This window comes from Plectropomus leopardus, chromosome 7 (genome assembly GCF_026936395.1).
Source record: "Plectropomus leopardus strain MGB_pleo_1.0 chromosome 7, ASM2693639v1, whole genome shotgun sequence".
NCBI lineage: Eukaryota > Metazoa > Chordata > Actinopteri > Perciformes > Serranidae > Plectropomus > Plectropomus leopardus.
Genome location: NC_142182.1, coordinates 38218905 through 38234266, shown reverse-complemented (window position 1 = coordinate 38234266; position 15362 = coordinate 38218905). Strand labels below are relative to the sequence as shown.

Sequence of the window (15362 nt, the reverse complement as noted above, 5' to 3'; positions counted from 1 at the left end):
GCTAATCCTGTTGCCTCTCGGGAGCATTCCTGCTCCCTTGTTTCCTAGTTTTCCTGGATCCTGGCCGTAACCTTGACTGTGCCTGACCGTGGTGATAGCTGTGCTGATGCTGTGACCCTGCCTGTGGTTGTGCTTGTGCTCTGGCTGTACTGATACTGTGCCCCCCGCTCGCCCTGATTGTGGTCTAGTCCTGGTTGCGCCGATGGACACCTCCCTATCAACATATGCATGAGACTGTTATCATCTCCCTCAACATCATTATAGAGTGCAATTAATAACTTCACACCTACCGTTGACATGCATCTGTTTCTATTATTGCTGTGCCTCTCTCCCCCTCTCTCCCCCTCTCCTCCCCTCTCTCTTTCTCTTTCCTTTTTTGCCATGATTGTATTTCATTTGTTATTTACGACATCTATTGCTTGTCTGTCCGTCCTGGAAGAGGGATCCCTCATCATCCTCTACCCCTCTTCCTGAGGTTTCTTCCTTTTTTTCCCCCATTACAGGGGATCTTTTTTGGGAGTTTTTCCTTGGGTGATGTGAGGGTCTAAGGGCAGAGGGATGTCGTACACTGTAAAGCCCTCTGAGGCAAACCATGTTTTGTGATAATGGGCTCTATAAATAAAATTGACTTGACTTGACTAATAGATCTATGACTCTTTACGCCCTTTTAGTTGGGGTCCTGATGGTATAGTTCACTCCTCATTTATTATGATTTTTCTCTCATATCTCATACAGGGACAAACTAATTACCATGCTGGTCTCTATGCTTTCAGTCCAACTAATCTAGACCAGTGCAAGTGGTGTAGAAATGCATTAGTTTTAAATTCCTTTTTTTCCCTCTGGTGAAGCAACCCCAGACCTCCACATATTATGTATCTTGTATCATTTATGCCACTGTTATAAAGTTTTTGCTCTCCAGATGTCTTAAAATGCACATAAGTATTTATATCATGCAAATAAAATATTTTTTGGGGGGAACAGCATTGATGTTTCCTGTGAGAAAAGCATAAGTTAACTGTTTTGGTGAGATATGTCCTTTCGCAGGTGAGCTAAGGTGTTGAGAGTTATTTTCTTTGAGAATGTCATTTTTGTTTCAAGAAATGTTCCAAAGCAACAGAGAAAAACTACAATGCTCTGGATGTCACATGCAGCGACTTAAGTCTCTTGATGATGTACCCAGTGACCTTAGGGGGAAGGCCATTAAGAATTCCAATATTTTATCTCCATGGACAAATTAATCAACACTTGTGATCATTAGCCACTCTCTCTCAAAGCCAGAAGTCAGAAAAGGAAGTGTCAAACTTGTGATGTCATAAAAATATAAAGTCTGGAGCTGCTCCCCATATACTGAGAATATTCTCCTTTTTTTTAGAATTTTTTTTAATTTTCTTTGCTTATATCAGTATGAGAAATTTGCCACATGCAAGTAACATCTGTATACCTGTGTATTCTACCTACTTACTATGTATTTATGTCATTTACAAAAAAACTTTAAAAATATATATCCAAAGTCTCATTATATATACTGTATCTTTTCTTAAGCTTCTTAGGTATTACTTTAGAGTAGGGCCGGGACTCGATTAAAAAAATTAATCTAATTAATCAGAGGCTTTGTAATTAATTAATCGAAATTAATCGCATTTTAATCGCATATGTCTACGCTACCATCCGCCCGCTTTTTAAAACAAAATTTCCCATCCATGGGGCCAACCAAAGCGGTCTCATCTGCTTCTTCGTTCATTGTTGTTGTCTGTAGCATGGATGGTCTGAAGTCATGAACGGTAGGTGGTGCGCTAGTATAATCGATCCCCCGGAAACTCATCAAGTGAGAAAGGTTCCGCGGTGCAAAAATTGGTGTGATTAAAATGCGTTAATTTTTTTAACGCATTGATTTTTGTGTAATTAATTAATTGTGATTAACGCGTTAAAGTCCCGGCCCTACTTTAGAGACATTACATGTCTAGAATTGATTGTTAACCTCACTGTTGCAAATACTGGTCTTTATATTGTTTCAAATTGGCTCAAAAAGTATTTTGGTATAATATGGTTACATGTTGTTTTATTTATGCAAGTAGAGACAATTCACTTTAGAGAACAAATTTTATTATAAAAGAAATAAATAATTTGCATACATTTTAAAACAATTTAAAGATATAAAAGCTGGTTAAAACACAATGATTTACAGTATGTTATAAATCACTCTAACATTAACTATTTACATGTTTCAAGGGTAATAGCAACCTTTCAAAGAAATAAAAACCCCTGAGTAGTCTATAAGGATCTGGAAATGGCCGGACATGACATTCCATTTAACAAGCTGTCTGCATGCTGATAACAAAACTGTCCGCTGTCTTTCCCGACATCTGGAAGGTTGTCTACTGCCTGTAAGTCATGCCAGATCCCCCTTTGCCAGGTGCAATGCTCCCTCCTGCAAAGGCCAAGGTCCTCCAGTGTTTTGCCCACATGATCTGCCTCGCCCTACATTGCCCCTGCCTGATGCATCTGCCACACTGCATCTAGGTTCCCGTCTGCTCGTAGAGTCAGTTGCAGGAGGGGATTTCTTCATTCAGTTCAGTGTGACAGTCTATAAGATAACCGAATCAACACATAAAAATGTCAATCACCTTGTAAACCAGCAAATGTAAATAAACTGCTAATAATCTAGCTGTAGTAGCTAATATGCTAGCTAACATTAACTAAATAAACAAGCTAACACAACTGTAGTCTACGTTCAGACACAATTTAACATGTTTCTGAACGTGTAACACAGATACTAGATTGTTTATTTCTAAATACACAGGTAATGTAATGAAGAGCAAGTCTCGAGCTAAATACAGTCAGGCAACAGCAACTGTAAAACACGCTATTTCCAGCTTTGTTGTTTGTATTTCATTCTTGCCAGTGAGTCAGCCATGCTGTTTCCCAACTGAGGTCAGTTGTAGTAGTTACAGGTCTGGGAGGAGACCACACAATGTGCGTGTGGAACCAATAAACTAAATAAATAAATAAATAAATAAAATGAATTAATGTAAACTGGCTTTTATTTTGAAACGCTTGTCTGATGTGAGTTTGTGTAACAGGGTCAGTCATACACTAGCAATGTGTGTATTCTAAATGTATTATTGCCATAATTACACAAAAACTGTGTATGTGTAAGTTTGTTTTATTTATGTTTGGTTTTAGTTAATACCTGACCATTTAATCTTCCGAATTCGGTAAGTGGAACCTTGTTCCAGGTTGTACTACGGGCACATTATGGTGTAGCACGCCTTTTACAAGTAGCGTTTCCAATTCGCTTCCCTCTTGTTACCGATCTCCGTGGGAGAGGTGTTTAATCCATCGCAGTCGAGGAAATGTCTTCCTTAACATGTGCTAATTACATTTTCAAGTTCACTGGCTAGCTTGAACACATTGCGAGACACTTACTTTGCACTGAAACATATGTTTGTGTTGTTTGATTCGTGTAGGGGCGTGTTTTGTGGTGATTGACCGGAGGATTTGTGTGTTTCATGTTTCAGGTATGTTATGTTCTTTTTTTAATTATTTAATCTATAATTTGTGTGTCGTGCCCTCTTGTTACGATCTCCGTGGGAGAGGGCGTGTTTTATGGTGATTGACCGGAGGATTTGTGTGTTTGGCGCTGTTTCGTCAGGAGCCATGTAAGAATAAATGGAGACTGCCTCCAAAAAGATCGGCGTATGAGTCTTTTCTTCAACAGCATGGAAGTCAGACACGCGGTCACACTTGGCAGTAACCACCGGTTACACTTGGTGCCGTGACAACCCGTGGCATCCACGATCAGCGTCAGTCTGGTCCCCGGGATTCGGCTGTCGACACCTGGCTCCTGTCTGCTGCTCCTCCCTGTTCGTCACGTCTGCTCCAGCTGGCGCGGAGAACTGCGCTCGCTCCAGCGGGCGCCGAGGTTTGCTGGCGATTCAAAGCTCGTTAAAGAGACACTCGTCCTCTCTGTTTAGGAGTGCGTATTTTTTTATTTATTTATTTTTTTTCTCGTTTCCTTCTCCCGTGATTTTATTTCATGTTGGTATGTGCTGGTGATACTACTGTGACCAGCCAGTGCATTAGATGCAAGCAGTAAAAACGAGGAGGGTCTGTTATAACTGAGTCTATTTGTTTTACATCAGTTATGTATAATTTAATTTTTTTTGTCATCCTTACACAACTGGTCATGCACATGGCCATTTAGTTACACTTTGGGGGATTTGATGCTCTTTATTGTGCTAGGCTCATGCTATTGTATTGTGCATAACTGTCACGGTGTGCCTTGTATTCAAGGTTCTTTCTAAAAAAAAATATTTTTTTTTCTGCCAATATTGCACTTATATTGCTATATTAGTATAGCTCTTCGTGGTGTCAGGGGTGGATTTTTCTGAGGTTGATGATATGGAAGAAAACATGCATAATGTCACATTTGGAGTGGGGAGGGGCCAACAGGTTGCTGGTAATTGGTTTGATGTCTCGGTTGTTCCCAAATACACAGCTGATCAGACAGTTAACCCTTTTGACCCCCACTGCTAGTTCCACGCCTATCACTCAGTCAGACCCTCAAGCACCAAGTCATGTCTGTTGATTACTATGGAACATGATAGCAAATCTGGCTAAACAGATTGGAGAAAACATCTCAGCCAGCCTTAACACTATGCGCCAGCCTAGTACTGCCCAGCCTCAGTCTCCCACTGCAAGTCAGTCATCCAGCGATACTGGTTTATCACAGTTAAAGGTTGTTGTGCAGTCAGACACCAAAGCTCCACCTTACTTCAGGGGTGATCATGTTGATGTGTTTTCTGTTCATGAATGGGAGGACATGATGAGATGTTACCTGAAAAGGGTGAAATGTGACACTCATGCTGAAATGTTTGACCTGATAATGTCAAGACTAACCGGTAAAGCTCGGGATGTGGTGAAGGTGTCGCTCCGCAGCCGTCCTGAGCTGAGCACGGTCGACCTGCCCACAGCTGTGTTTGACATATTGAAAGGTAACTTCAGTGAGCTGTCATACTCTAACTTGCCCATGAAAGATTTTTACAGCACCATTCCACGTGCTGGTGAGAGTGCGATGGACTATTGGATCCGCCTTAACAAGTCCATCGATGCTGCTGATGAGTGTCTCCGGAGGCGGTGTAAATCTGTGGAGGACCCCAGTGCTGAGTGGTCTTGATGTTTATTAATCATTGTCCCGACCCCAAGCTTGCCATGTCATTCCAGCTGAAGGCACCTGAGCGGTGGACAGCAGCTGAGGTTCAGGAGCGTTTAGATACTCACCTGAGGAATATGAGACAGTCAGCAGCCCAGTCCAAATGCGCATGGATTTGTGACCTACAATCAGAGCATGTGTGATTCTTTCACCCTCTTGATCTTAGCATGTCCCAGGCTGCTTTAGTAGCACACCAGCGAAGCCCCTACTAGCTCCCCAATGGCTTCCTGCCCCTACAGTCAGACCCAGTCAGACACCGTTGTGGTGAAACCATGTGAGTCTGCTTCTTTGCCCCTGCCTCCTTCTGCCATTTCTGGCCCGGCTCTTGCTGCCGTTGAATCTCCTACTGGCAATTCTGGTGTTCAACAGGTTGTGGCGATGTTTGACAAAAGTTCTCTCCTTGTGCAACGCTTCCCTTGCAACCAATCAAGGCCAGTCAGTCAGCCAGACAATATCAACCAGCACACCGCCAAACTGGTCATCCCGTAACCACGGTCTTCTGAGCTCTTTGCATGCAAGGTCTGTGGTTCCAGGGACCACCTACCCATGCACATTGTAGGCTTTATAGGTTGTGCCTCAACTGCTTCAGTCCTGGTCACATTAGAAATCAGTGCCAGCCTCTTTTCCCCAGCCATACCATCACCTTCTCCCTCCAATGCTGATTTAAACTAGCTGCATACTGTGTAGTGAGAGGGGTAGTATGGGCGGTATTAGTGACACCCTCAGTGAAGAAAATGACTTGCGGTCGATCTATGTGAACTGCTGTAGTAGTGTTCCTGATGACAAGACAGTTATTGTTGTGGGTTCACATATGAGTAGAAGAGCTAGTGATCTGTTTTATGCTCCAGTATCTATCGGAGGTCAGTCTACTTTGAAAGGGATGCTTGATTAGGGGCAGTATGTCATGCACACTCAGTGTAGAGGCAAGTCTGAGCTTAGAGCCGCTGGTGTTCTCCCCAGTCCTCAGCCTGTGCCTGAGAGGGTGGTTCTTATCGGCTGTGGTGGCCTTCGATACAACCTACATGTATCTATGACCTAGAAATTGAGCTTTATGGGTCAAAATTTGTTGTGCCAACTTTCCTTGTCCCTGGGCAGAGAGACAAGCTCATCATTGGGGAGCAATGTCATTAGGCCCGTATTACAGGAGGATGAAGTCTGATGAGAAGTATTGGGAGCTCATCCACCCAACACTTCAGACCCTGATTGTGAGCAATTTCTTCAGTTGCTCAGCTGCATCACCAGGTGGTCTGGTCCTGAACTGCCTGATAAAGTTGGCACTGTCAGCCTGCGGCAGGCTATCACTCTTGCGCCACAGGGGGAGTATTTGGTATGGGGTAAGCTGTCCAGTAGTGCTCCTGTGTCTACCTGGGAGCTTACTGTCATTGTGGGAGCCAACCTCTTCCCGTTCAGCCCCTAAAGACATCATTGTCGGACGGGTTGTGACACCATGTGGGGAGATCGTTGGGTCCCGATGAAGATCATAACCCAACAATGAAACCTGTGACACTGCGCCAAGCATAAAAGTGGCAGATGTGTTTCCTTGTGTGTGGCGGTGGAGGACCTCCCTCTTTCCCAGGGGTGTGAGTAGGCTACAGACCCGGCCAGTCAGCTGACCCTAACACCCAACTCGGATGCCACCTCTACCCCTTGCAGCGGCTTAGGACTGTGGGTTGGCAGACATCAACCTTGAAGGCTGTGAGGTGTCAGATGAATGGAAATAGCGGCTTGCTGAACTTGTGCTCACTTACCAAGATGTCTTCTCCAAAGACAAGCTGGACTGTGGGGAAGCGAAGGAGTTTGTCCATCGAATTCATCTCACTGATGATCGCCCCTTCAGGCTGCCCTATCGCCGTGTCCCTCCAGCACACTATCATAAACTGAGAGAGGTGTTGTCTGAGATGGAGTTGAAAGGCATCATCAGTAAGTCAGTCAGTGAATATGCTTCGCCACTGGTCCTTGTCTGGAAGAAGTCAGGTGAGCTGAGGATCTGCACTGACTTTCGCTGGCTTAATGCCAAGACCGTGAAGGACGCCCATCTGCTGCCTCACCAGGCCGACTGTCTTGCTGCCCTTGGTGGGGAACGCCTTTTCAGCACCATGGATCTCACATCGGGTTCTACAACATCCCCTCCATGAGTCCGACAGGCGGTACGGCCTTCGACACCCTTAGGCCTGTAATGAGTACAACCGACTCCCCAGGGCTTATGCAACAGTCCGCATCATTTATGCGGATGATGATCAGTGTGTTCGGTGACTTGAACTTCTCCAGCCTCCTCTGTTATCTGGACGACTTACTCGTCTTTGCTCCATCCGAGGAGGAAGCCCTGAAACGGCTGGAGGCTGTCTTCTGTGACTCAGAGCCAACAATCTGAAGCTGGCTTGGAAAAAGTGCTACTCTTGGAGGTCTGTGAGGTTTCTTGGTCACATGGTGGACAGCAGTGGTGTCTCAGTCGTGAGAGAAAGTGAAGGCCATCTCTGCTTTTAGGAAGGAGGACCTCATGCATGATGACGGCCGCACACCATCTCAACGGAGGGTCAAATCTTTCCTTGGGATGGTGCTGTATTACCAGCATTTCATTCCTGGCTGTTCTTCCATCGCAAAGCCACTCTACACCTTGACTGCAGGGCAGAAGAGGAGGGCTAAAGGTTCTTTTGGTCGGAGACGAGCTGGTACCTTCCGAGAGCTGACTCCTCAGGACTGGACTCCTGCCTGTGAGAGAGCATTTGACTGATCTGAAAAGGGCATTGCTCCAACAGTGTGGTGTTGGCACACCCAGATTTTGATAGGCCTTTCATCCTCTCCACCGATGCTTCCCTTGACGGTCTGGGTGCAGTCCTGTCGCAGGTGCCTGCTGGTGAGGAGAAAGCAAGACCCATCGCCTTTGCGAGTAAAACCCTCAGTCGCAGTCAAGCCAACTATCCTGCCCACAGGCTGGAATTCTTGGCTTTGAAATGGGCGGTTTGCGATAAATTTAGCCACTGGCTCAAGGGTCATAGGTTCACTGTCTGGTCCGACAACAATCCGGCTCACATACATCTTGACCAAGCCGAAACTTGGCGCTTGTGAGCAGCGGTGGGTCTCTAAGCTGGCTCCGTGTTCCTTTGAGATCAAACACATTCCAGGCAGACTGAATGTGGTGGCGGATGCCCTCAGCAGAGACCCATTTGAAAGCCCTGAGGCAGCGGCTGCTGTGTGAACCTTATTCCGAGCTGCTAGAGCAGGTGTGTGATGTCAGTGATGGGCCGCGTGGATGCTTTCCACCTCACGTGCCAGCCACAGTCACTAGGGGTTCCCTCCCACTCTGCTGCTATTGAGGGCTCAATGTCTGAGGATGATGTCTCCTCTCTTCTCTCCTCTTTGGATGAGTGGGACTCTGCTCCCAGACAGCGTGCAGCCTCCTTGGCTGACCACCTCACCACCTTGGCACTTCCTGGCCAGGACGTGCTGCCCTCCTTGTCTCTTACTGAGCTTCAGTCACACCAGCAGCAGGACCCAGTCATCTCAAGGGTCACTCACTATGTTGACAGGAAGCGCAGACCTTCCAGGCGTGAGCAGCTGTGAAAGTCAGCCAACCCTGAGAGTCCTGAAGCAATGGGATAAGTTGGCGGCTTCCTGAGGAGTCCTCTATAGAGTGACAAAGGATCCCCTGACCAAACAGAAGAGGTTCCAGTTTGTTGTACCTGAGTCTCTGAAGGCAGATGCATTGTCAGGTGTTCATGACCACGCTGGTCATCAGGGTCAGCCTCGCACACTTTCTTTGGCCCGCCAGCGTTTCTTCTGGTACGACATGGAGAAGGATGTCCGCAATCATGTGAAGCACTGCCACAGATGTGTTCTCAGCAAGACTCCCGAGCCTTCCGCAAGAGCCCCTCTGAGAGTATTAAGACCTCTGCCCTCTTGAGCTTGTATCCATCGACTTTTGGTCAGCAGAGGACAATCACAATAAGTCAGTGGATGTTCTTGTAATCACCGATCACTTCACGAAGTTGGCACATGCTTTTCCCTGCCAGGACCAAACTGCTAAGAGGGTGGCCAAGAAGCTGTGGGACAACTTCTTCTGCATCTATGGCTTCCCTCAGCGCCTCCATTCTGATCAGGGAGCAAACTTTGAAAGTGAGCTGATTGCTGAGCTCCTAAAGTTGTCAGGGGTTGACAAGTCCCACACCTCACCTTACCATCCTATGGGGAATGGCAGCACAGAGAGGTTTAACGTGCCTTTGGGAAACATGTTGAGATCTCTGCCCCTTCGCTCCAAACAAGTGGCGAAATGATCCAGACCATGACATTTGTGTACAATTGCACTGTTCATGAGACCACTGGGTTCGCGCCCTTCTACTTGATGTTCGGGAGAGTCCCTAGGCTACCGGTCGACCTTCTCTTCAAGAACGTGCTCCATGATGTGACTGTGTGTGACTATAATGCCTATGTGAAATCGCTTTTGGAAGACCTGCACTGTGCCATGGCACTGGCTCAGAGGAACTGCAAGGCTGAGCAGAGACATCAGTGTGACCAGTATAACAAAGGGGTCAAGGTCAGCCTCTGTCTCTCGGTGACCAGGTGCTGCTGGCGAACAAAGGTGTCAAGGGGAAACGTAAGCTCTGACAAGTGGTTGCCTGTTGTACATACTTGTGGTGGCCTCAAAACCGCCTGCATATCTGCGGATCAGAGATCCAGAGGGGAATGAACGATGTAGTTCACGAAACCTGCTGCTTCAGGTCAACTTCCTTCCGCTGGAGGAAGCCTTGGTTGGTGGTGCTTCCATGTCCATACCCACCCCTGGCATGACCGAAGGCCCCCCTGATTCTGTTTGGCATGAGACTGATGTGTCTGGTTTGGACACTGCAGCTGCAACGGTTGAGCTGTCCCTTGCTGGTTCTCTCCTGAGTGTTGATGACTGGGATGATGGCCGTACTGCCTCATGGGTCCGTGAGCAATCCTCCATTGATGAACCACCGAGTTCAGGCTGTCAGAACCCCCCTTCTGTGGCGGCCTCTCTTGCCGCTGGTGGTTCTACCACTGCTCTGGACCCCCCCATAGCCTCCCCAGCTCTCCTGCCGCAACCGATAACTGCCAATCCGCCTCGAGCATCTGATGTAGATGACCAACTTACCTCACGGTTTGGTAGAGTTATTAGACCAGTGTGCCCGATTGATTGAGTCCATGGCACAACTTGAGTCCATTCTAGGGGGTTCAATCAGGCCCCGTTCTGTTCTTCATGTGAAGTGTGTGGATCAGGGTGACGATGTTATGATTAGCTGCTCTGTATATTATTATGATTACATGTTGCTATTTAGGCCCTTTTCTCTCTTTTTTCTTTTCCCTTTTTTACTCACCTGCATCGTTGGCCTGTGTATGTGTGGTGTATAAGGCACCTCATTTTGTCTGTAGAGTACTGTGAGTCCTTGCTAGGCGCCAAGCAAGTCTCTCGTTCTCTTATCCTTTTATTAGGAAGCTCTTATTGCTGATTGATGTAATTTGTTGTTTTTCTTAATGGCCTGTGTGATACGGTGATTGTTTTGCTACCCAGATTTTTGTGTAATTCTGGGGGAATTGATGTAACAGGTCAGTCACACACTAGCAATGTGTATTCTAAATGTATTATTGCCATAATTACACAAAACTGTATGTGTAAGTTTGTTTTATTTATGTTTGGTTTTAGTTAATACCTGACCATTTAATCTTCGATTTAAGTGGAACCTTTGTTCCAGGTTGGCCCCCTCTGGGCACATTATGGTGTATGCCTTTACAAGTAGCGTTTTCGCGCCAATTCGCTTCCCTCTTGTTACCGATCTCCGTGGGAGAGGTAAGCGAATCCGCAGTCCGAGGAAATGTCTTCCTTAACATGTGCTAATTACATTTTCAAGTTCACTGGCTAGCTTGAACACATTGCGAGACACTTACTTTGCACTGAAACATATGTTTGTGTTGTTTGATTCGTGTAGGGGCGTGTTTTGTGGTGATTGACCGGAGGATTTGTGTGTTTAAGCGCTGTCAGGTATGTTATGTCTTTTTTTAATTATTTAATCTATAATTTGTGTGTCGTGCCCTCTTGTTACCGATCTCCGTGGGAGAGGCGTGTTGTGGTGATTGACCGGAGGATTTGTGTGTTTTGCGCTGTTTCGTCAGGAGCCATGTAAGAATAAATGGAGACTGCCTCCAAAAAGATCGACGTATGAGTCTTTTCTTCAACACAACGCAGAGTCAGACACGCCGGTCACACTTGGTGCAGTAACCACCGGTTACATTTGCTTAACTATAATTTCGAGATGCTTGCACAGTGCTTTAAATCAGTGACATTGCTAACATTTCACTCGTCTTTAAAGAGAGCTTCCCACACATGAGAACACTAGCTCAAGAGATACTCTCACATAATTTTGTGGAATTGTTCTCCCCATTTCAACTTTTCTTTATTTTTTCTTTTACATAGACAATACAGAGTGACAAACAAATTGATGTTCTGATAAATTGTAAAATAAGTAAAAAAACATGTGTTTAGGTCAGAAAATGGTGCCCTAGCTAGGGTTTTTTTCCCCATCAGGTTAAATCTTGCTTTTATGGACCCCCAGTGTATCTTTGTATCTTTTGGCATGCTGAGAGATTTTTATGTTTGTTTATTTTTTTTAATGGATATATTTTTACCCCACACACTCAGTCCTGTACACTAGTATAAAGACTCTTGGATGTAGTTGTCTTAATAAGATGTTGTTTGGAGTGACTTTAACTATAATATGTGCTGAGGAAATAAGTGCACAGTATGTATTCGATTATTTAATGTAGTGATAAAATTAGAGGTTACGGCATGACAAAATTTCTTTGGCCCCCAGCAAAAATCTGAGCTTCTCATGTGGCCCCCCAGGAAAAATAATTGCCCACCCCTGCTATAATACATCTATGACATGTGCTAAGCTCCCAGAAAGTGTGCCAGGCTCTGATGCAAATTTTACATGGTGGCCAAAGGTGGAATTACACCTACATCTGGGTTGGTCACGTGATGCACACTGGCCCAGAAAGACTTTTGCTTGTCTTTTAAGCGCCTTTGAGTATTGTGAAAAGCACTCTATAAATAAAATGTATTATTTATTATCATTACTATTATTATATTTTTATTATTATTTTTATTTTCCCATTGTCTTCCATGAGGAAGGAAGGAAGCCTACTTTTTTATCTGCAGCTGCAGTTTATCAATGATGCAGAAAATCTGAGCAATAATATTGTTTACCTTATTCATAAGGTTGTGACTCAGTGAATTACTGAATGTATCTGTGGTATTTTCTGGTTAATTTGCCCACAGTAAAAGAAGCCTCTCCAAAACCACAGATTGCATTATACATTAACAGGTCACTAAATATTTTTATTTAGGATGATGTTGATTTTCTCAGTTACTTTGATTTGTCCAAAATAAAAAGTTACTTATACATTTCCTTTATTATGGGACAGTGTCAAACATGGTTTTTGATTTGCTTTAATGTTTAAATCTGTTGCATAAAGTTTAAAAGCTGCAGAATGAACAGCTGTCACATTAGAAATTACACAGTGACATAAAACTTATCAGCATCTGCAGAAGTTGTGTGGGGTTTGGACTGAATGCAGCAGACCACGAGAGGATTCCCACAAACGGCATAAGCTAAGCGACCAAATGCGCTGGAGGAAGAGAGGGATGAGAGCCGGTATCATCTCAAGGATGACAAAAAATGCATCCAAAAATGCACTGCAGGAATTGAATGATGCCACCAGCAGCAACATGCCCAAGCAACTGGATGGAATCTTCATACTTAGCTGCTGTTTGTAATCAACTCATCCTCCAACTCCAAAGAGTTGGATGATGGAGGATCAAGGACAAATGTAATTTTGTGTTTTAAACTGTTTAAAAAAATGACAAATTAATCTGCCTTCTGCCTTCATCTTCTACCCTCTACCTTCAAGACTGAACAAAATAAATGAATAAATGAGGCTGTTCTTCCTGAAGCCGTTTTGTCTGACACCCGACAGAAGTTTTCCTGAGACCTGATGACTTTTTCACCTGAGGTCTGACACCTGACTCTGAGACCTGAGGATGTCCTAATATGTGCACCATGCTGCAAGGTTTGTCAAGCAGCTCATTCAGAGAAAGTCTAGCTCTCTTGAACTCAAGTCCTCACTCTAGATCTGACACAGGGACCCACCAAAAGACAACACCTAACTATATGTCCAATTGATCAAATGACATAACAACCGATGTATGGCAAACCTTTAGGGCCCAGGTTCTTTCAACATACTCATGCTCATGTTACCACAGCCATGGCTGGATGTGTGTGTATGTGTGTGTGTGTGTGTGTGTGTGTGTGTGTGTGTGTGTGTTTAATCATCCTTTGTCTTTTATTCCTCTCCTTTATGTCGGGTTACTACCATCTACTAACAAAAGCCCAGTGTGCCCCTACGTGTGCACGCGTGTATGTCGGTTTCTTCTCTGACCAGCAGGTGGGACTTAAGCTCAGATGAATCTCTCTGTTTTACCATCCCCACCGCTTGGTACCAGCAACAGCGCCGGAGAAAGAGAGAGAGAGGGAGAGAGAGAGATGACATTAAACGATGCGGAGAGAAAGAGAACCTAACTGTATGCGCTCAGACCTCCTTATGTCACAGGGCTGGAATATTGTCGGGATTTGTTCCTCCTTTTTTGCTTCCTAACCGTGTTTCTTAAGCGCGCAGGACAGCCGTGACGGGCATCAACAAAATCTCTGACATATCCACACACTCTATCTTGTTCTCTCCCCCCCCCTCCAACACACACAAACACGCACACACGCGGATATGGGCGGTCATGACGGGAAATATGTTTTTTAAATTCAACATTTGGACTCCACTGAGAGAAATAAGGTGAGAACACCGGTTACGCATTCTCACACCCACGCACGCGCGGTGCGGATGATGAGCAGGAGGATTTGAGTCATTTTTTCTTGCTGCTGCCCTGCAAAGTTGCCATAAAATCTGGGCACTTGAATCGTGACAGTATGGCAGTATTTTCTGCGCCGTTTGGCGCATTCAGTGTCCGTTGTCCTCCCAGGATATGGTGGTCCTGGAAGGTTTTTTTTCTGCTAAGCGTCTTCTTTCACAACTACCTGAGCTCCTTGCTAGACTGTCCGCCCACTTGCACATGTTCGCCTACAGAGATCTACTGCAATAGATCAGACAACAGCAAATTCTTCCCGCTGTTGTCTTTCCAGGGCGCCGGTAGCGCCGGGAACAGTACCGGGAGCATCGAGGACCTTTTCCAGAACATCACCTCCATGTAAGTGTTGATGCTGTAGATCAGAGGCCCAAAAAACGTCCTGTAGCAGTGTGTTGTTTGCTTGATTTAGAACTGCTGGTGGAAACACACTAAACCTTAACTGTTTGTCTATAGAGTACAGAAAATCTTTTATGAGATATAGGCTTACAGAAGACTACAATCTGTTCAATATTAGGCCACCGGGCTGTCAAACTGATGCAAGAATTAAGAACAAAATCTAAATCAACATCTAAATTTCAGAAAATAGAGATTAGTGCTTTAATGTATGTTATTTTTATTTGTTCGTACGTTTTTTGTTGTTTTTTGTGAAATTGGTGTTTTTCTTGTGTAAACTTATCAAAACATAAACTTCAAATCATCATTACATTAAGAAAAGCGCAAACTTGAGTGGTCACACAACCATTGACATTAGGTAAAACTGGACTATTGCAGTACATGCTGAAACTTTTGAGATCTAGACATTTTCTGTGATATTGTCCAACTAGCCTGTATGACCTGCTCAGCCAGTCCTGTAGTACATGTACATGAATGACACTGCGCGCAACTACTAGGCAACCACCCTTGCTTAAATGAAACGCCATAATCAGAAATAAATTTGGACCTAACCTTTATCTATGCCAACTACTTCATCATAGAAGGGTTTCTTAATCTCAACTAACTGAGTCAAGTAAATCCCTTAATCATTAATGTTCGCACAAAGAGAAAGCAAAAGCAACATCTTGGTTTGTTCAGGATCATATTTAGTTTGTTTTAATCCCTTTGTTCCATTTAAATTTAATTTAAATTCTTCAAGAAGATTGTTTCCTGTCATGGCTGAACATTCAGTGTGATCATCTTCACATAAACCTTTGGCAGTTAGCTATTTCAGATCTCAGAGCATGT

At 44.7% G+C, this 15362-nt stretch overlaps 1 protein-coding gene across 1 annotated transcript in view; it reads left to right on the top strand.

Annotated features, from left to right (window-relative positions):
• Positions 1 to 13712: 13712 nt before the first annotated feature.
• Positions 13713 to 15362, top strand: part of LOC121950400 (NT-3 growth factor receptor) — a 269926-nt gene continuing 268276 nt past the window's right edge. The window contains exon 1 of the mRNA XM_042496388.2: positions 13713 to 14480. Within this exon, the coding sequence (XP_042352322.2) occupies positions 14203 to 14480 (278 nt within the window). The 5' untranslated portion in view covers positions 13713 to 14202. The remainder of the gene's footprint in view (positions 14481 to 15362) is intronic.